The sequence below is a fragment of the Amblyraja radiata genome, chromosome 2 (genome assembly GCF_010909765.2).
Source record: "Amblyraja radiata isolate CabotCenter1 chromosome 2, sAmbRad1.1.pri, whole genome shotgun sequence".
Taxonomy (NCBI): Eukaryota; Metazoa; Chordata; class Chondrichthyes; order Rajiformes; family Rajidae; genus Amblyraja; species Amblyraja radiata.
In genome coordinates this window covers 64,331,570-64,354,629 of record NC_045957.1, presented here as the reverse complement: position 1 = coordinate 64,354,629, position 23,060 = coordinate 64,331,570, and the positions used below count along the sequence as shown (strand labels likewise).

At 40.7% G+C, this 23,060-nt stretch overlaps 1 protein-coding gene across 1 annotated transcript in view; it reads left to right on the top strand.

Annotated features, from left to right (window-relative positions):
• The window catches only part of kdsr (3-ketodihydrosphingosine reductase), a 36,190-nt gene extending 13,548 nt beyond the window's left edge, over positions 1 to 22,642 (top strand). Inside the window, exons 5-10 of the mRNA XM_033047979.1 lie at positions 5,775 to 5,870; positions 7,653 to 7,844; positions 8,990 to 9,073; positions 10,581 to 10,664; positions 14,728 to 14,829; positions 16,704 to 22,642. Of these exons, the coding sequence (XP_032903870.1) occupies positions 5,775 to 5,870; positions 7,653 to 7,844; positions 8,990 to 9,073; positions 10,581 to 10,664; positions 14,728 to 14,829; positions 16,704 to 16,823 (678 nt within the window). The 3' untranslated portion in view covers positions 16,824 to 22,642. The remainder of the gene's footprint in view (positions 1 to 5,774; positions 5,871 to 7,652; positions 7,845 to 8,989; positions 9,074 to 10,580; positions 10,665 to 14,727; positions 14,830 to 16,703) is intronic.
• The last annotated feature ends 418 nt before the right edge of the window (positions 22,643 to 23,060 follow it).

Here is a 23,060-nt window from a genome sequence, read left to right as displayed (position 1 = left end):
GTCTTGACCTGAATGCCCCCACTGCCTGGCAATGTCACTCCTCTTATGCTCGCATCCTTCCTGATGGACTCGGCAAAAGGTTCAATACAGCAGACAAACAAGACAGGAGAGAGAGGGCAACCCTGCCTGACTCCAGACCTTACAGGGAAACTGTCTGATTCCCACCCATTGATTTGGACTGCACTACGGATGTTGGTGTAGAGCAGTTTGATCCAATTTCGGATTCCCTCCCCAAAACCCATTTTGGAGAGCACGTCCCTCATGTACGTGTGCGATATCCTGTCGAAGGCCTTCTCCTGGTCCAAGCTGACTAGGCAGGCATCCACCCGTCTGTCCTGCACGTAGGCGATGGTATCTCTCAGCAGCGCTAGGCTGTCTGAGATTTTCCTGCCAGGTACAGCACAGGTTTGGTCCGGGTGGATCACCCGTCCCAGAGCAGACTTGACCCGGTTGGCGATGGCCTTAGACAGGATCTTGTAGTCTACATTCAACAATGTTATGGGTCTCCAATTCTTTATATCTTTCATCTCCCCCTTCTGCTTGTAGATTAGGGTGATGCTGCCCTTCCTCATGGAGTCTGACATGCTGCCGGCTAGAAGCATGTCGTTGTACACTTCCAGCAGGTCCGGGCCCACCCAGTCCCACAGAGCCGAATACAACTCGGCCGGTAAGCCATCGCTTCCGGGAGTTTTACTCGAGTCAAAGGAGCGGATGGAGCCAGTCAGCTCCTCTAGGGTCAGTGGTTGGTCCAGACTCTCCTGCTTGCTGTCCTCCAAGACCTCCGTGATAGAGGACAGGAAGTTCTGGGAGGCGGTGCTGTCTGTGGCCTTTTGGTCATACAATTCCGAGTAAAAGGATTTGCAGACCCTCATCATGTCTGTCTGCGAGGATGCTACCGAGCCGTCCTCCTCCCTAAGGCTGTTGATCACAGAGCTCCCCCTGTGAACCTTATGGAAGAAGAAACGTGAGCACGTCTCATCCTGCTCCACATGGCGGACCCTGGATCGGAAGATGATCTTGGAGGATTCAGAGGTAAAGAACCGAGCTTGCCGGTCCTTCACCTCTCTAAGTTCCTCCCTCACATCCACCCCCCTCGACTGCAGAAGGAGCAGTTGTTGCAATTCTGTCTGGAGTTGGCACAATTCCCTCTGACTCTGTCTTGCTCTCTGAACCCCTTTGGCTATGAAGAACCTCTTAATGTTCTCCTTGGTTGCTTCCCACCAGAGTGTCGGGGAGTCAAAGAGGGGCCTCACCGTTCTCCAACGTGCGTAGTCCCTCTTTAGCTCCTCAACGTTCTCTGGGGTCAACAGCTTCACATTTAACTTCCACGTCCCTCTGCCTGCCTTCCGGTCCTCCTGTAGGTGACAGGAAGCCTGAAGGAGGCAGTGGTCAGAGAAGAACACCGGCGTGAGGTCGGTGTGTCTCACCGTGACGGCCTTCGTGGTGAAGACGAAGTCTATCCGGGATCGGGCCAAACCGTCCGATCTCGACCAGGTGAACTGCGGCTGGGACCCGCCTGCAGGGTCGCTGAAGGCGTCGTGCAGCTTTGCGTCTTTTACCGTTTCCATCAGGAACTTGGACGTGCTGTCCAGTCTGTTGTCGGCACTGCCGGATCGTCCAGCCGCATCAATGATGCAGTTGAAGTCACCGGCCAGAACGAGCTGCCGGGACGTGGCCAACAGCACTGGGAGCTGCTGGAGAACGGCCTGCCGCTCGCTCCGCACGGGTGGGGCATACACATTAATCAGCCGGAGCGGAGAACCACGGTACATTACATCCACCACGAGGAGACGCCCCGCAACCACCTCCCTGACCTCAGTGATGGCGAAGTTCCCTCCCCGCAGCAAGATCCCCAGGCCAGAAGCACGACAATCATTGCCCCCCGACCACACAGACAGTCCGTGGGGCCACCATCGCGACCACCTCCGATAACAGCGGAGGTGTGGCAACCCGCACTCCTGTAGAAAAGTCACATCTGCCTTGACCTTGGCCAGGTACTGCAAGGCATTAACACATCGCGCAGTGCTCTTCACACTGCGCACGTTTAAGGATGCCAGTTTGAGCTCCATTGTCCTTTAGAGTCCGTTTTCCTGCTCCCTCATGCCCACCGCTTCGGTGAATTGCCTCACCTTTCCTGGGCTCAGATACCCGGCCTCCTCAACGGGTTGGGTTTCCCCTGTGGTAACCCGAGGTGTCGTTGGGGGGGGGCTGCTCGTTTTACCCCCTTCTGGGTGCGCCGCTTCCCCCGTCTCTCGTGGCTGGGGCTCAGTGACAGGCTTACTGCTCCCGGAAACTCGGAGCTGAGGCCCAATGGCCGCTGCACTGCTCCCGGTTGCCCGGAGCTGGGGCCCATCGGCCTCTACGATACTCCCGGTTGCCCGGAGCTGGGGCCCATCGGCCGCTACAAAGCTCCCGGTTGCCCGGAGCTGGGGCCCAATGGCCACTGCACTGCTCCCGATGCCCTGGGGCTGGAGCCCCTCGACCGCTGCACTGCTCCCGATGCCCTGGGGCTGGAGCCCCTCGACCGCTGCACTGCTCCCGATGCCCTGGGGCTGGAGCTCCTCGATCGCTGCACTGCTCCCGTTGTCCTGGGGCCGGAGCCCCTCGACCGCTGCACTGCTCCCGTTGTCCTGGGGCCGGAGCCCCTCGATCGCTGCACTGCTCCCGATGTCCTGGGGCTGGAGCCCCTCGACCGCTGCACTGCTCTCGGTCTCCTGGTGCAGGTGTACAATCGTCCTGCACCTTCTCCTTTCCGCCCCGATTTTCTTCTTGTGGGGTTTCCCGTTCGCCTCGTCCTCCGACGAGGAGAGGTTTCTCCCTTCTGTCAGGGAGAGAGACCGTTTTTTGGTGGTTTTTTTGGGCTTGCCATCCCTTTCTGGCCTCTGCTCCGTGTGCTGACCCTTCTGGTGTTTTTTGGATTTTACAGTAGTCCAAATTTGCTCTCCCCCCTCCTCCATCGACTCTCCCTCCTGGGCTTGGTGCTGGAGTTCTCCTGGCACTTGGGGGCTCGAGGTGGTTGAGGTGGCTGAGGTGGTTGGGCTGTCCTCATCCCTGTTTCCCCTTTCTGCTGGGGGCTTGGCAGTGGTAGTGGGTGTCTCACCTACCCTGGGGGTGCTGGAAGCCGCCCCTCTTGTTGCCTGTGCATATGTGCATGCTCTTTTTGGGCAGGCCCTGTAAAGGTGGCCTCCCTCCCCACACAGGTTACAGTTCTTGCTGGCTTGACAGTCCTTTGTCTCGTGGCCCTCCATTTTGCAGTTTTTGCAGACCACTGCATTGCATTGGGCCATCACATGTCCAGGCTTATTACACTTTCTGCAAACTCTGGGCTGCCCCACGTAAATTAAATATCCTCGGTTTCCTCCAATTGCGAAAACTGATGGAGGGTGGAGGAGAGTTCCTTCCTTGTCCACCCTCAGTTTTACCTTGACCTGCCGCTTGCTCGTCCAAATCCCATGCAGATCCTTCACGTCCACGCTGTTCACTGCTCCTTATGGTACCGCTGCATCACATGATTCCAAAAAGTCGATGAAAGGAGACCAACTCCTTAAGAATTGATCATATTTATCTATTAGTCGGAGTCTCATTTCTTCAAGGCGTGCTATGTCCATCATATTCCTAATCCACATTTTAACAGTTGGTATGGCTGTATTTTTCCAAAATTTAAGTATCAATTTCTTTCCAATTATTAACCCATAATTAAAAAAAACGTTTTGGTCTTTATTTAAATTGATATCTTCTACTATTATTCCAAATATAATCCATTCCGTTTTAGGTTCTATTCTTGACTTGAAAAGCTTTGTAAATATATCGCTCCAGAATTTATTCAACTTTGTACATCCTACAAATGAATGTGTTATATTAGCGTTTTGAAACAAACATTTATCGCATCTGGGAGAGACGTTTGGATAAAATTTATTCAACCTTGTTTTTGAATAATATAGTCTATGTAATAATTTGAATTGAATTAAATTATGTCTTGCATCAATAGAACAATTATGTGAGTTCATCAGATACTTTTCCCATCTATCCTTCGAGATCTTTATCATTAGCTCATGTTCCCAATCTTCTCTTCTGTTGAGGGTAATTCTCTATTTAATATATTATTATAAAAGTATGATATTAGTTTTTGTGAATCAGCCTTAATATTCATTGCTTCTTCTAAAGGGTCTAAAAATATAGTTTGAAATCTATGTGTATATTTCTTCATAAAGTCACATATCTGTATATATTTAAAATATTGATTATCCTTCAGTTTAAATTTAAATTTTAAATGTTGAAATGATAACAGTTTGCCCAATTCATACATATCGCCTACTTTCCTAATCCCCAGTCTATCCCATTGTTGATATGTTTTGTCGATGAGAGATGGTTTGAATGCACCCTTAATTCTTAATGATTAAATTCATATAATCATACAATATGGGAATAAATAGCTCACCAAGATCTCTGCCAGGCATCAAATATGTATTTACATTGAGATAAACTAATCCTATTTTATTTGCCCTTCATTCCCATCAACTCTGCCCAATCCCTCTCCCCCACCACCATCCTGATTCTATCACTTATCAAAGACGTAAAAGCGACATTAAAGAATATTACTGCAGACATTTACATCACGTCTTTGTAAATCAAAATACACTCATCCCATTTTATTCTTCCCAGATTTCCATCTATTCCCTACTCCACCCCATCCCTCCCACCATCACTTGCCACAAATCACAGACTTGTCAGTAGAAATATTCTGTCATGCCTACACCCCCCCCCCCCCCATGTAAAACCCATGTATTTATTATAAATAAAAAGTCATCGGATACGGGAAGTCTACAATTTTAACATTTTGCTGGAACCATTCAGCATGTCAGACAGAATCTGAGCAAAGTGGTAGCGAATCGGCTCAGAGTCCAGTTGTCAGCAGTGGGAAAGAGGAGAGAAACGAGTTAATTTAAATTTGCAGAGGGTATGGAGAGAGTGAATAGGACAAGAGGGAATATTTCTTGTACAGTGTTTGCTGTGGGATTAAAGTGTTGATGAATTAATCTGATGGATGAGTGAGAACAAACTTCAATCCGCACTAAGAGTTTTTAATATCTGTTATATGATGTGCTTAAAGCCAATTGGGTTACATATAACTGCATTTTTTCAACCAAACAATGAGTCCTTAAAACTTTTTATTTAAAATATGGAATTCCATTCTTTCATTTTTTTTAAGTAACAGATTTTTTAAAACTTTTAATCATCAAAAATAATTTGGTTAGTTTAGTGAAGACATAAAAGTGTGCAGGTGCTAGAATTTGGAGCAACCAACAAACCACTGGTGGGATGAATTCCTTTAGCAGTTTGCGTTTTGACTTGGTTATGTTATTTGTGGCTTGTTTACTTAAAGAGCTTTAACCAAGCTGTGCGGCGCCACGGTAGAGCTATAGTCTTACAGCGCCAGAGTTCGATCCTGACTACGGGTGCTATCTGTACGGAGTTTGTACATTCTCCCCATGACCTGAGTGGTTTTCTCCGAGATTTTCGGTTTGCTCCCACACTCAAAAGACTACAGGTTTGTAGGTTAAATGACTTGGTATGAATGTAAAATTGTCCCTAGTGTGTGCAGAGTAGTGTTAATGTGCAGGGATCACTGGTCGCAGGCCAAAGGACCTGTTTCCGCACTGTATCTCTAAACTAAACTGAACTTAAAAACTGTGCAGAGAAATAATAATTTTCTCTGATTAAACTAAATGCTTTTGTCGCTCAAAGATTGATGTGGTATATAACTCTCTCCGAAGGCACATGAAAAGCTAGGACCAGTGGACATGCTGATAAACTGTGCTGGAACATCAGTTGCAGCAAAGTTTGAAGATGTTGATGTAGGCTTTTTCAGAGTGAGTAATTTGCACTAATAAGTTAAGATTTTATTTCATAAAACGAAAACGTTTATGGAGCATGTACAGAAATTCACTTTAGAGCTCTATGGTCCTGCCAGTAAACAATCTACCTCCCTTACATTACCTTCTTTGTTTCGAATGTATAGAGGCCTCACTTGGACTGGTACGGTTTAAACTTTATGAGGTCAAGAAAGTATGCAATTGTTTAGTTCAGGATGTAAATAGAAAAATAGCTTTAAATAAAAAATGATGTATCCACAACTTAAAATAATGTACTGCCAATTTAAGTATGGGCGCAAATGTTTAGTAGTGTCTGTATTCTACTGACTAGTGGCTCCAATACTTAGAAACATTGTGCTGGTGTTATGCATTAGTAAAAAGCATTTTTTTATACTTTAATATTCGAATTTGTTTTAAAATATTAGTGCAATCCTTCAACTGCCGTTACTAATAATGAAATACTTCACATAACTGCGCTATTTTTAATATTAAATTTGGGGTTCGAGGTATGAGCAGCAATTGCTATTGCCTGCTCCAATTGCTTTTGTATAATCAGCAAACTTGCTAATCTTGCCTTGTATGTTCGCATCCAAATCATTGATGTAGATGACAAACAGTAATGGGCCCATCACCGAACCCTGATGCACACCACTAGTCACAGGCCCCCAGTCCGCGATGCAACCTTCCACCTGCTTCCTTCCATGGAGCCAATTTGCTAACCATTCAGCTCTCTCTCCTTGGATCCCATGCGATCTAACCTTCCAGAGCAGCCTACTATGCCGGACCTTGTCGAATGCCTTACTGAAATCCATGTACGGCGCTGCCCTTATTGACCTTTTGGTGTCACGTCTTCAAAAAAATCAATCGGATTTGTGAGACGACCTATCATGTACAAAACCATGTTGACTATCCTTAATCAACTCCAACTTGCCATCCAAATGCCTGTATAACCTATCCCTCAGAATACTCTCTAGTAACTTTCCAACTACAGATGTTAAGCTCACTGGCCTATTGTTCCCAGCATTTTCCCAGCAGCCTTCTTGAAAAGAGGCACACCATTTGCCACCCTCCAGTCTTCCGGCACCTCTCCTGTATTTGAGGACGACTCGTAAATTTCAACCAGTCCTCCCGCAATTTCCTCTATAGTTTCCCGCAATGTCCTCTGATATATCTGATCAGGCCCTGGAGATTTATCTACCTTCATACACGACAGTAATTTCAGTACTTCTTCGACATTAACACTGACTGCTCTCAAAACACTTCCATTGACTGCCCCAAGTTCCTCCATCCTGCTGTCTTTCTCCTCGGTAAATACAGAGGAGAAATACTCATTGAGCTTCTTGCCCATCTCCTGTGGCTCTGCACAGAGGTGACCGTTTTGAGTCCTGAGAGGTCCCACTCTCAAATTTCCCTTTTCCCCCTTATGTATTTATAAAATCTTTTGGGATTGTCCTTAATGCTACCTGCCAGAGCTATCTCCTGGCCCCTTTTTGCCCTTCTGATCTCCTTTTTCCATTTACTCTAGCAGGTTCTAGCATGTTATTTTCATAAATTATCAAGTGGACTGCTTGTCTGTTTGCACTGAATTAAATGTTATTTTATGGTTGGTTGTTCAGCAGGCATCATTAACTTTTGGTTTATAAATGTTTGGGTGCAAAAGTTACCGTGCCAATTTCTGTGTAAATTGCTTATTGCAAAGTTGTTCTATGTTACTTTTACCAGGTTATGTAAATGTCTTGAATATTGGTTTTGATTACATTTGCGTATCATTCTCCCCAGAGGTTAATGGAGATCAATTATCTGGGGAGTGTTTATCCAACACGGGCTGTCATTCACACTATGAAAGAAAGAAGGATGGGAAGGATAGTGTTTGTATCATCTCAAGCAGGTCAAGTGGGGTTATTTGGATACACAGCTTATTCTCCATCCAAATTTGCTCTTCGTGGATTAGCTGAATCATTGCAAATGGAGGTACGTGCATCACTTTTGTTTCTATTTCATTATTTTACATTTTTGATTCTTTCAGGTATAAAAAATGTTGACTTCCATCGTGGATTTCCAATTTTTGTAGAACTGGCCTGTAATTTATTTTGCGTTTTTTTAACTTTGTTATGCATTAGAAAGGGACATGTGAAGAAAAATGTAAAATACCCATAGACCTATTATTGATTATAAATGGCTTACATTTGGTAAACAAAATTAATTGCACAGATACATGTGCATGCCCTTGCAAGTGTTCTGCTCCATATTTTCTCAGGAAGTATATTTGATTGGCTGTACTTGGCACTCTTAACGGGGGAAGAATGGCAGACGAACGTAAGAGATCACAGTTTGTTAAGCCATTGACATTATATAATTAAGTTCATTGTATTGTGTATATATGAAGGTTTTTTAGTATTTAGTGTTTAAAATTTTAATTCATCATTGAATGTAACTTTATTCAAATGGTGATTTTTCAACATATTTCAATTAATTTTGCGTTCACTATTTTACCTGAGTGTTCTTTTTTCACAATTATTTAAATGAGCAGTTTTTCATTCCCTCAAATAGCAAATCATATCTACCTTACTAAATGATTGTGTGAGTAAGGGTTATTGTCATGAAACCCTGAAAACACTCTATGTGATTTAATATTGATATAATACTGCAATGTACCTTATCTCATTTGCCGAGTTGCATTTTTTTGTTGCAGGAACTCTAATGAGCAGCTCAATTTGAGTATGTTCATTTTTTTAAATTAAAGTAGTGTAACTAAATATAATTTTATCATAAAGTTGTTTTCCCCATTTGTCTTGTTGAACAATAAATAAGCCCTGTTGAGTTCAGAGTTGGGTGGAAAGATCAGGATCAGCAAATCTGAATGATTTTATCTTCCTCTCTCCTTTTGTGCGCTTGACGCACTGTTGTCTGCTATTGAATTTACCATCAAAGTGAGCTTAAATAAAAGTATTCATACTTGAATCTCCAATTGGGAATCTGACAGAATTATATTATCTATTACTCACCGATGATGGCATAAAACCTAATTTTTTTTCAACGTGTGGTTTCGCTGTCTTGTTTGCTAAATTTAACTTCAAAACATATGGTTTTTTTTACACATGTATTGGTGTTTCTAGGTGAAGCCATATAATATCTACATTACTGTTGCTTACCCTCCTGACACAGACACACCTGGATTTCAGGAAGAGAATAAAGGCAAGGTAAAAATTAGTTTTAAAATATACTTAGCCAATGGTTTAGCGAAAATTTAGCGAGAATGTTATCCAGGGGAAGATGCCTATATTTAATCTCTTTTGTCTTACGCATTAAGAGTACTTGAGAAAGTTGATGATCTGCTTTCTAGCTCCTCCCAATAGAAATACAGGAGTTGCTTCATGTTCTTCCATTTTTCCTTTTTCATTCTTTGAACACTAAGTTTCTGCTCGCACTTGGCAAACCTTTCACGAGAGAGAGTTTGGTTGAATTACCAATGTCAATCTTTAAAAAAGTAAGTCCTAAAATTAAAAAAAGAACTGGCAAAATTGCTACATTTTCTGGTACTAAAGAAAATGCCAGCTTGTCATAGAGATTCCAGAAACAAATAGACCATTTATATAATTGTCAAATAGCATCATTTATTTTCGGTGCCAAGTATGTAATTGTTTTGAGAAATTGGATCAATTGATGTAAAAAAAATTAAATTACAAGACAGTCTGTCAGTAACTGGGTTTATTAAGTTCCTCAAATCATATCCATGTTAGTCCTATTGATAATTTGCAGACCATTCCATTTGTATGGAATAAAAATAAAAACAAGGTATTAATTGGTGTTAGAGCATAGAACAGTACAGCACAGAAACGGGCCCTTTAGCCTATGATGTATGAGCCAACCATGATGCCAATTTAATCTAATCCCATCTGCCTGCTCATGATCTATATCTGTTTCCTGCATGTTCATGTGCCCAGCTGAATGTCTCTTAAATGTTGCTATAGTATTCCACTCTAACATTACTTCCCATCACTTGTACTCAATGCCCAAAGGTACAAACGCAAGCATGCCATTACCCTGTTGATCATCCTATCCACTTGAATTGCCACTTTCTGAGACTGTGGACTTGCACTCCAAGATTTCTCTGTAAATTATTGCTCCTTGGTGTCCTACCATTGAGACCTCTCACTTGTCAGGATTATAATTAATCTGCCATTTCTCTGTTTGTATTTCCAACCGATCTATATCCTGCTGTGTCCTTTGACAACCTTTCTCACTATCCCCAACTCTGTCAATTTTTGTGTTGTCTTTAAACTTGCTAATCAGACCACCTACATTTTTGTCCTATTACACAGATCCAGTACCGATTCCATTGGTCACTGACCTTCTCGTCAGTATAGCACTCCACTACTCCCTGTTTTCTATGCCCAAGTCAATTTTGAATCCAATCTGCCAGGTCTTCCTGGATCCCATGTACCTCATGCTTCTGGGTCAGACCAACCATGGGGAACCTTGTCAAAAGTTTACCAAATACATTTGTCAAAAGTAGACACCATCAAATACCCCATCCTCATCAATCAGCTTCATCACCTCTTCAAAAAAACTGAGAATGGTCAGGAGCTTTTATTGGAAGGATTTTGACTATCCAATTATGAGGAGGTTTAATCAGTTCCAGTGTGATTTGTTTTAAATTGTATTTCTTGAGTTAAATGTGATCTGTGAATATTTTTTTAATTTTAGCCTTTAGAGACCCAGATGATTTCTGAAACTTCAGGGTTATGTCAGCCAGACCAAGTGGCAAAAAGCATTGTAAAAGATGCTGTGGTAAGTGTCCATAAGTAGAAATCTTAACAAATGGCTTTTGATTTATGGCACAGTTTCTCATGTGTCCTGTTTTTATTTTAACTTTTTCTTATGAGACATCACCCCTTTAACCAAAATGGGGAGAGTAAACAGTTTGAACCTCCAAAAACCTTGGATGACTACCTTTAAATCAAAGGTTTTCACTTGAATTGATGGAATCCAAGGCTTGATTCAATGATACCAAGAAATGATGTCCACCCTGTTCGAGTCAGTTCTCCCCTGAAATTACTTTTGCTTTGAGGAGAGAATCCAAACTTTGTATCTAAAATTCTATATCTCTGAAGTCACTTCCTAACTGTGTCAACCAGAAATGGCATGTAATGCTCAAGATATGGTTTAACCAGTTTAATAAAAATTCAGCATTGCTTCCCTGCTCTTTATCTTAGTATCTCCTATTTGTGAAGTTCATGATTCGCTATCCCTTGCACATTATTCTCTCAACATGTTCTCTCACCTTCAAAGATCGATTATTCCTGCATACATTTAAGAATTGCACCATTATATCTCTTTTGCATGTATTGCAAAAATACATGTTCACACTTGTGAATTAAGTCCCATATTTAACTTGTCTGCCTAATTGACTGACCTGACATTCCTTTTTATTTAGCATTTGCTTTATGCCCATGTGCTATTTGTAACACCCAAATTTGCACTGAGCCTGCTAGTCCATGACCCCTGATTTTATTAGTCAGCCCTTAGAATGGTAGTTTCTCAGATGTTTTCTTAAAATCGGTATAGACAAGACCCACACCATTTCCTTCAATAGTTTTCTATTACTTCCAACAAAACGTTCAGTTAGGTTTGTGAAAAATAACTGCCTTTTTAATGAAATTGCTCTAAATCTAAATTTATTCAAACCCCTCCTAGTGCATCTTATTATTGCCATGATTTTTCTTGCCCATAATTTTATATTGGTTAGGCTCTAGCCACTGTGGGTATTATTGAACCTTATATTGAACGAGGATGACAGTTGCCACTTTCCAAACCTTTGACTTCTCCCTAATATCTCTGGAAGATGGAATGATTTTGATTCCTCTTCAACTTTCGTGTGCCCCACTACACCTGAACTAGGTGATTTGTCTGCTCTAAGTATAACCAGCCTTTTTCAGCATGTCCTCCCAGCATATGGTCAGATTACATGCCCTCCATTACTCCATGATCTTTGGCTCTGCTGGTATTTTATCACAATTGATCGACCTATTTCTTAGGGCTAGTGGAATCTAGGGATATGGGGAGAAGGCAGGCACGGGTTACTGATTGTGGATGATCAGCCATGATCACAATGAATGGTGGTGCTGGCTCGAAGGACTGAATGGCCTCCTGCACCTATTTTCTATGTTTCTATTTACATCTTTGCAGAAGACAATTGAATCAGGGATAAATATATGTTAGCATGATTGGTCATTTATTTTTGTATAAGTTTTGGAAGAGATATGGATTTGATTTGGCGATCTGTTTTATAACAAACTCTCAACACCTGTATGATATAACAAAGGGAACAGTTTTCAATCAGGCCAAACCAGGTCATTTCCATTCCTGAATTTACAATGCATAATAATCGAGATTGTTGCTGTATGCTATTTGACTTTGTGATGTATCCTCATTTTTGGATGTGATTCTATATAAGAGCAACATTGATCCAACATTGCTCTGTCCACCCGCAGACTGCATCATTGGCATATCCTTATTTATAAGACTATCCTCGGTGTTCTTCCTTCATACCTGCAGAAGTATGTAATTCGAAAAAGCACAGGAACTTATCAGCTCCGCTCTGAGGACTTGTTCTTACTAACTGTACCTAAAGTCCGTACTGAACTGGGGAAAAGGGCATTTAGTTATGCTGCTCCCTTCGCATGGAACCAGCTGCAGAATGAACTGAAACTTAAGGAGCTGGTTTCTATAAACAGATTTAAATCCCTTCTTAATGATGTTGAAGCAGGCTCTTCTGTCTGTACATGCTTTGTTTGATGATGTTCTGACTGTGACTCTATTTATATGTTCTCTGTTGTTTTTAAATTATTGTCTAACTGTGGAACTGTGCTGCTGCCTGTCTTGGCCAGGTCTCTCTTGTAAAATAGATTTTTAATCTCAATGAGACTTCTCCTGGTTAAATAAAGGTTAAATAAAAAAAATAAAAATTGATAAAATATATCTGGATTTTTATGAAATACTGATGTAATTGGTGTGATTCTGTTGTAATCGCTGATATGTAGGGAGTGCAACAAAGGGTTTGGCAGGACTGACATCCGAGAAGTGATGGGATTCTTTGAACCTTTGTTCGGTAGAATTTAGAAGAATGAGGGGATCTCAGAAACCTACCAGATTCCTATAGCATAAATTGGACTTGATTCAATGTGTATTTTCTTGATGGCCGTCAAATCCAGAACCAGGAATCACGGCCACAGGGACCAGGATATTTATTTAGAAACAAGATTGGGGAACTCTCTTCAAGGGTAATAAACATGTGGAATTCTATACATGGAAGGGTAGCATTAAATTTATTGATATTGGTTTATTATTGTTACATGTACTGATATACAGTGCAAAACTTTGTTTTGGGTGTTATCCAGACAGGTCATGGCATGAGTGCAATCATAATGTGTGACACAGTGGCGCAGCGGTAGAGTTGTTGCCTTACTGGGTTTGATCCTAACTACAGATGCTGTCTGTACGGAGTTTGTACATTCTCCCTGTGACCAGGTGGGTTTTCTCCTGGTGCTCCAGTTTCCTCCCATATTCCAATGACGTGCAGGTTTATAGGTTGACACAAAATGCTGGAGTAACTCAGCGGGTCAGACAGGCTGGCTGCCTGCGTCCTACTCCGACGGATCTTCTGCCGGTGCTCGCAGTTATCGCACCCGCCAAACTTCGCAGAGAGTGCTTCACCCACAGGCCCCATCGGACGCCAAATATCCTTTGCACCGCCTTGCCCAGGACTCACAGCAACTGGGATCACAACGCCTGTCATCTCGTCGCCCCTTCTCCCGTCATGCAGCGACCCTCTGTGGCTCCGGTTTCAACACACTAGGAGCATGGAGAACCAGCTGGGAATGGACTTCACGACTTCCTCAATTCACTGTTGCACCGAACACGACAGCCCCACCCGGCTCGGACCTGCCCCGCAAAGAGTGGGTCGCCCTGAACCGGCTCCGTACAGGGGTCGGCTGGTTCAACGCCAACATGTATCGCTGGGGGCTGCGTTCATCAGCTGCCTGCATGTGTGGAGCAGACCAGCAAACAGCGCAGCACGTCATTTTCAACTGTGCTGTCCTCCGCCCCTCTGGTGGAGGGGTAGACATTACGGCCCTCGACAACAGTACATTGAACTGGCTACAGTGCCTGGAGGGCGTTACACAACCTTCAAACGCTGGAAGAAGAAGAAGAAGAAGAAGAAGAAGAAGAAGAAGAAGAAGTAGGCAGCGTCTCTGGAGAAAAGGAATAGGTGATGTTTCGGGTCAGCATTTTGTGTCTATCTTCAGTGTAAACCAGCTTCTGCAGTTCCTTTCTACACAGGTGTGTGGGTTAATTGGCCTCTAAATTGTCCTTTGTGTGTAGGATAGAGTGCAGAATATAGTGTTACAGCCACTGAGAATGTGAAGGTAATAAAAAATATCCATGGTTTGCAACAAGGTAGGTTGATGAATTGAGAATACATTCTTAATATCCAAGAGATCCATTCATGAGCATGATAAAAGTGGAAAAGAAGCTGTTCTTGAGTGTGGAATGTGTTTTAAGCTTTTCTATCTTTACCCAATGGAAGAGAGGAGAAAAGAGAATGACCAGGGTTTGAGTGGTCCTTAATTTTGTTGGCAACACAAAATGTAGATAAAATTCTGAAGAGATAAAGAAATGTGGGAAGAAGGTGGGACGTTACTGAAATAGATGATTAGCCATGATGATGTTGGTTTTGTCTGAAGAACTTAACCGACTACTCTATTTTTTATGATTTTAAGCTCATCACAGAGAAGAGATCTGTTGTTGAAAGCAACAATTCTAAATGTTTTTTTCCTTCTCCACTGAATAGCAAGGGAACTTTAACAGCTCATTTGGTTCTGATGGATACATGTTATCTTCTCTCACCTGTGGTATGTCTCCTGTCACCACTATTACAGAAGGTCTTCAGCAGGTCTGTGAATACTTTTCTCACATGTTCTCCTGATAACTTTTAATTATATATAAGAATTATTGCCATATTTAGCATACTTTGAAAGTACTCTAATGTTTTTAACTGTGTTTAAGAGTTGAGATCCAATTTGTTTATTTTACCCTCTGAAATGTGCAGCTTTCAATCTCTATTTTTGTTCTTTGAGTTCTGTGCAGAAGTGAAGTTTGCTGTGGGAGGTATGTGTCTGTGTGCATATTGACACCTCTGGTAAACATCATATTCCACAGCAACTTGTTGAATTTCCTTGAACAAACAATTTCAGCAACTTTAAAAGCTGATGGTCTCCGTGGCTTTTTATGCTGGAATTCTACACGCTTGCTAGATTAGGTTAATATTGCCTTCCTGAATGCCACTTCAATTGGGACAGGCACAGGAAAGATTCCCACAACTGAGTGGGGATATTGCGCTTTCTTGAGGAAGCTTTGGGAGTATCCTTCAATTTTTCCATTGTTTACCCTGTAATCTCTCTGTGATGGAATGGGGAGAAAGCTGCCAGTTTACTGAAGTTGAGGGGGATCTTATAGAAACATATAAAATTATAAAAGGACTGGACAGGCTAGATGCAGGAAAAATGTTCCCAATGTTGGGCGAGTCCAGAACCAGGGGCCACAGTCTTAGAATAAAGGGGAGGCCATTTAGGACTGAGGTGAGAAAAAACGTTTTCACCCAGAGAGTTGTGAATTTGTGGAGTTAGTTCCCTGCCACAGAGGGCAGTGGAGGCCAAATCACTGGAGGGATTTAAGAGACAGTTAGATAGAGCTCTAGGGGCTAGTGGAATCAAGAGATATGGGGAGAAGGCAGGCACGGGTTATTGATTGGGAACGAGCAGCCATGATCACAATGAATGGCGGTGCTGGCTCGAAGGGCCGAATGGCCTCCCCTGCACCTATTTTCTACGTTTCTATGTTTCTCTCTGCATCCGCATCTGTTGGAATAATTGATTGCAGCTGTCTTCATACTGGACCAATCGGCCTAGTGTGATCATTGAGTTTCCTTTTGCACAAACCTGTCGGGATTTACTCAGTTGCAACATTATGTCCTTGGCACTTCTTAGCTGCTATAGTTCCCAGTGTGATATTGCTCCTTTTGAGTAACAAGGGACTCCCTTTAGACGCTGACTTGTTTAGGCTTGTCTCTGAAGCTTCACATTATCAACAACAATTAGCTGTCACCGACATCATTTGCATTACTTCAATTATCAGAGTCGTTGAAGTTTTAGTCTGCATTTCTCTTCTGTGTCTCCCCTTTCCCTCTCACCACAACCACATACTGGATGTAAACCATTTGAAGTATGTATATCAGCCACATTCAACTTTATTTTCATGTCACAATAAATGTGTTTACTATAAATGTAAGCTTTATGCACTGGTTCTTCTCCTTGGTGATGATGAAAGGTGTGCCTCTTGATTATAATTTCATCTTGAAGCTCATAGTGTCCCACAGGAGTAAAGCATATGTCTCAAAGCCTGCTGTTCCCTTCACTGAGATTAACTCCACAATTTTAATTCTGTTCTCTTGCCTTTCATTGCACTCCTTGATTTCTTTATGCGTAATAATCCCGCAGTCCTGGTGTTGAATCTAGCTCCTCTTAAATTTACCTGCGTATATAAATTAGATTTAACCCATTTGATTTGGTTGTATACACTCTAGTTCCCCATTCCCAGTTTTGGATGCTGATTGTTTAGATTTGTTTTCCTTGGGAGAATTGAACCTTTTTTGTTTAGGTGAAAACAACTGAAAAGAAAACAAAATCATTGATCAGAGCGAGATGGAAGACGTGTTTTTGCAATGTAAATGTTACCTTGGCTTATTGCTGGGATTGTTGTTTTTTTCAGATTTTTACAATGGGCCTATTCCGTACAATTGCTCTATTTTATTTGGGAAGTTTTGACAGTATTGTACGCCGCTGTATGATGCAAAAAGGAAAGTCTGAAGATTTGGAAAAGAAGGATTGACCTCCATTTGATTTGGAGCACAGGGATCAGCCCAGGGAAGTTGAACGACTGAAGATGTTTCGGTGAACAATAATTTTGGTTTTGTCTCAATGGCACCGGGCATTGGTTGTGGATGATGGAAGAATAATCCCACAAAATAAAGTTAATATAATAGTTGTATGAGGCTGATGCTTAAAGTGGAAATTTCCATATAATTTATAACCCCTTTATGGACTGGCAGGAGTGCATGTGATTAAAATCATTAAGTGTCTATTTTTTAATGTGTTGTCATGACACGTGCTATTTTTGTAAGTGATCAAATTCTCCCTGAATTAAAGTTAGTCTGCTTCATTTCATTCCTGCACCCTTTGCATTCCATGTCAAGGGAATCAGCAAATGAACGTTTTAGTCTCGGCTTGTTCACCTGGCTTTAATCGTCACAATTAAAAGTAAATCCCTTTTTATTTTGAAATTGCATGGTTGCAGTTTAGGAATTTGAGTTTCTTCAGGTATCTCGTGGGAGGTATTCACTAATCATACAATTACATTCCCCTATAATGTATTTGTTCAAATGCCTGATTTGAAAAAAAGCAAAGTGGATTTTGGCCTTGTGACTGTGGCACCAATAACAACATGATTTGAAATTGAGATTCATTAAGCAGTACTTGGTAACATAAACAATTGAACTTTGTATTACCATTACTGATTTCCTATCAGGTGGTAATTTGATGCATTACCTCAAATTTCAGTTTAAGTAATATTCTCCTTTCAATGTTGTTTTCAGACTTAAGTTATCTGGTTATTTAGGATAAGAGAATGCTTGGGTCTGAGGGAGGAAAATGCTGATATTTAAATAATGCTGTCAGATCTTTGGCATTTGTTTGAAAGTATTTACAAATCTTCTGTTGAAACTCAACTGTAAAATGGCTCCTCTAATAAAGAAGTGCTGCTGCAGTAATGAACTGGCATCTCTGGACTGGGATTAGAACCCACAATCCTCCTAGATTAGAGGTTGCTGCTGAATCAAGGATGATACCATAAGGAAGCTTGAAATGGTGTTCAAAGAAAAATCTTATTTAACATTTTTAACAAATTGTGCAGCATGTGGACACAGAGACTGTAGATGCTGGATTATTGAGCGAAAAACAAACTGCTAGAGAAACTTTGTGGATCAAGTGACATATGTGGAGGGAAATGGACGGACGAAGTTTTGGGTTGGAACCCTTCTTCAAAGTCTGAAAAAGGATCCCGACCAGAAACCGTCTCTATTTTCTTCTTTAGCATGTACGATTTAAAAATTTAGTCAGTCTGTTCTAAAAGATCATCTGTCTAATCAGTCATGCAATTTAATTGGATATCTTTGTAATTTAGTCAGCATAGCCATAGGTCCGTAGTGAATTCACAGGCGAGATCTAACTTTTCTAAGACCCTAATATTAAACATAAAACTAGGAACTTCAATTATGTACAGTATAGTTTTAAACTGGGTTTGAAATGACAGTGGCCCTAAAATTATACAAATGCTGTAAAATCTGCATTAGTTCACAGACATTTATTGTTACATTTTTTTTAATGAATTTTTCAGTATCTTTCTTTGAACACAGGTCTTCTGGAACATCTGTCTGCAGGGGTGTCCCCAAACAAGTTTCAAGGCACTTGGGCGTCATTTCCGCGACATCATTTACGTGTCAGGACGCAATGCGCGCATGGCGCGTGGTGAGACGTGGTGGCGTAGGCAGTGACGCGCGGTAGCGCCCCATGATTTTGGGATTCTCTAAACCCTCGCACGCCACCTGCGTTACGCGCAAATGACGCCAAAGTGGGACAGGCTCTTAATTCTTCAAAACAGGCGTAATAGAATCCTGTTTGTTTTTGGATTAACCTGGCAATCCACTTTTTTTATTATCTAAAATAGATTGGTATTTGTTCAACCTAATTACAATACTCTGTGTAAATGGATTCTGTCCTTTACTATTATTAGACCTTTTAGTGTTTCTTCAGTGCTGGGTCACTTCGGTATTCAGCAGCTTGTGCAATTCCTTAATTACCTGCTGAGTTACTCCAGCACTGTCCCTTTGAATAAGTTTATTAGTTACTGTAATATAATAGTTTTTTATTCATCCCATTTCTCTTTTACTGCGAATAGGATGATTGTGGGATAGGAGGTTGAAATCTGTAAATCGTGTGGCTGCTTAAATGAAATATGGGTGTAGATGGCAAGACCAGCGTTTATTATCCATGAGTAATTAATCTTGAGGACAATGGAGACTCGCCATTGTGAAGGTCACGGATGCAACTTAAGATGGTTGCGTCGAGGATTCTGCTGGGGAATTTGTGCAGTTGCGAACTAGGATTGAGATGATTGGCCTCTCACTGCATCCACCTTTAATTGTTTAAGGCATGCCTCAATTCAGTGGCATTTCCCCAATTACATTAGTTGGTAAAGGTACGCCGCAGTGCTTCCAGGTAGGATGTTTCAGGAATGTGACCAAGAGGTGTTGTACAAAGAGCTATACTTCCATATCAAAATAGAGTATTATTTCTATGTGCCTGCTACTTATCCTTCCAAATAAGAGCTTGTGGATTTGCAAGATGCTGTCAAAGGAACCGAGGCAAGATCCAACATTGTCTTGTGGATGATTTCGCTGTAACCCACATATGCGGTTGCAATCAAGTGGGTTACTTTATTCCTCATAATCTGAAGCTGCTTGATTACTGTACTTGTGCTTTGTGGATAGTGAAAAGACCGTTAGGGGAATCGAGTTGAATCACTCTCCTCAGAATGCCCAGTCTCCAACCTAGAGACCTTCAGGATACTCGTATAGGATTTAACACTGATTAAGTCGTCAACTGCACGGGAGTTGTTTCGGACTGCCTTGTTCGAGATGGTCAGTAGCACAAATGTTACTTTAAAATCTTTTATGACTATTTTTGTCTGTCTTGTGGAATGTAGTCTTGGAATGATTAATTTTCTGAGGAGCTCCAGATGGAAATGAACACTGTAATCATGCACAACCATCCCTTGTTCTTATAAATTGAAAAAGGTCATGGATGTAACTTTAGATGATTGCGTTGAGGATTCTCCTGAGGAACTTGTGTATTTATAAACTAGGAATGAGATAATTCTCTAACTACAACCACTTATCATTATTTAAGGTATGACTCCATTTCGTGGCATTTTCCCCAGTCATTAACATTAGCTTTATTAGGACGCCATGGTGCCATATCTGGTCATGCCTCATCTGGAATTTGGCTCTTTAGTCTATATTTAGTTTGAAGTTGGGTATACCAGATATGTGGGTGACTTGGTTATAATTTAGATGTTGCATCATTTAGTGTTGTTTTTCTGCAGTTAATAATCCCACAACTCCCCTTTTCACATACTTTGAAAGAAAAGAAAAAAAACACTAGTTTAGATAATAACTATAATATACCTGATTCGTTGAACTAAAAATTAGCATAATTGATGTTGCACTATTTGTCTCATTGCATCTCTTCAAAACAATTAGACTTGTTCGAAGTAGAATATATAATTAGTTCCTGACGGACAGATTAATATATTTGTACTGTTATGACCAGCAAGTTTTTATTTGTGGGATTCATTTTCTGCCAATTGTTTCTAATAGTCTTAATATTTCTGCTTAACAAACAAAATTTCCAAAGTGAGAGCTTCCTTCAAACTGGAGAATCTAATGAAGAAGCAAAAAGATGATCAATTAGGTGTTGTTCAGTTAATCTTGCAAATTTTGTTTTTGATTAACCAAGGAGCCTGAAGTCATTGGCTTTGTAATTTCCTCAAATACATGCTTTTTACTTTAATTGTCTTTGCCTTTATATTAAATTGATATTTTGATCACCCTCAACTCCTGAATTGTCTAGTTAAACCACTCAAGCAGATAGATGTTTTGACATATTGCCAGGACTTAAAGCAAGTTTCTGCATGAATTTAAGACAAATTATAGTTTCAGTTAAAAGATTATCGGAGGTGTTCTACTTTGCACGCACTTGATATTCATTAAGGCAAGAATTTTAACACTCAAACTTATTTTTGTTAATCATTGTGTACTAAAATATTAAATGGACATGGGATTTTATCCCGATACACATTTGAAGTACAGCTAATGCCAATATTTGCACTTGTGTTGGGAAATGCCACTCCAGATAAGTTTTTAGATTTTCATCCATACTATATTGTAAGAGTGAAAATTGCCATGGCAAAGCATACCTTGGCAGTTCCTCATTGCAACCATTCCCATATGGTATCTAAATATCTATATTTACGAAAGCCATTTGATAATTACAGTTATTTTCTTAAACCTCCTTTCCCATACTGTGACTTCTTTAGCTGAATAAAACATCAAGTTCAATTTAATTTGTAGATATTGCAATATTTTTGAAAAGGTATTTTACACTTGGTAAATTCCCAGATACAAATGCTTTCTAATTCACTCCTTAACTTTTTTTTTAATGGGACATTAACATTGCTTGTCATGGAGGCAAAATGTGTAAGCTAGTGCATGTAATTTTTGAATTGGTGTTAATTTTTGCCTTGTAGAATATATATCAAGCCATGTGTTTTGTATGGAAACTTAGTGATTAACCTGTACAGATGTTCTATTGATGCTACATTTTAAATTATAACCCTTCTCTCTTTGATTCACTGGATAGTTTATTTGAACCTTGGGTTTTCACAGAACTGTATTTGGATTTAGTTGCAGACTTTTATCTGCAGTGTTAAAGAAGGATATTTAAAAAAGTTTTAAAATGTGCAGCAATATAACAGAATATTTGATTATATCGTTCTGCTGAAAAATGGAAAGTGGGAATTGTTCTATTTTTAAAATTGTGATGTAAGCCCAGTACTGCAGATTTCCCATTGACATTACAATTATTACATCCAGTGGGGGGAAGAGAACCTGGTTTGTCACAACCTGAAGTTATTTCCTCCTTCCTCTTTGGGTACTGTGTCATGACATGTGATTGGTTCCAATGGCTCCTTCTATGCAGCCTATTACCGGCTGTGATAGTGCACCACACTGATCTTTTCCTTCCTCAGAGGCTCCGGCAATGAACCTCCAAAGATGACCTAACTGTGATTTGGGATCTTGCCAGGGGAGAAATGAAGAGGGAGGAATTTGATCTAAACCCCTTTGCTCCACTATATTCATGTACCAAAGTATGCTTTAAACCCATTTGACGCTCCATTTAATTGTTTATTTATAAAATATGTGCAGTGGTGTAAAATAACAGTCCGTTCTGATGGTTAGTGTTCCCAAAGAAACCCAATCAACAACCTTTGCTTCCTGACCCCTCAATAACAACTGACGTTGCCCTGAATATTTTTGTATTGTTCAAAAATAGACTGAATTCCTGCTATTGTTGGTAACCATTTCAGATATTTACTGCCAATTGTGTTCTTAGCTGTTCAATTTAAATGTTCACTATATCTTGTGCTGATTTAATTATTTAATCTTCCATCGATTCAGTTTTTTTTTAAATCTAGTTTTTACTGTTCCCGAATAAAGCTGACTATTGTTAAACACAAGGGTCTTTAATCCATACTAATAATGAATGATGTTTGTGATCACTAAATGTGGAGGCACTCGTGACTGTTAGATTGTTAATGTTTGTATGAGACTACAACATGATAGGAATGTTGAATTGGCATTCTATGCTTGGATTAAATTTGCCTCAAAAACCTGCCCTTTAATTTTGTAATTGCCGTTTATACTAGGTACTGCCCTGGTCTTTTAATGTTTTCTTCTGTTTATTTCAACCAGTCTCGCTTTGTCACTTAAAGTCTTGAATTATGGTCTAATAAAATATTTATTCTTCCACTTAGCATTGGTGGCATGTCATTTCAACTTCTGGGTTCAAATTCTGTAAAAGGAAGTACAATTACTGTCTAGTGTTTTAATGTTTGATCCGGAACCACAGTACAAGTGCATGGCTTTCAATACTTTTGATAGTTTCTTTCAAAGCCACATGTTTCTATCTTTTAACTGCTGTTTGGACTGGGAACTGAACACGGATCAAATGATTTAAACTATATTTTATCTACTATTTTGGGAAATGTTTCATCTAATAACGAGTGTGCTACAGTACAGGGCAACACCGGTTGACCCATCATTCTTAATTCAGCTCCATTTCTTTAAAGGAGCTATCTGGTTGGTTCCCCAAACCCTGTAGATTGTTCCTCTTAGAAGGAAAATGGATAAATACTTGAATCTACTTTTATCACCATTTCATGTGCATTCCA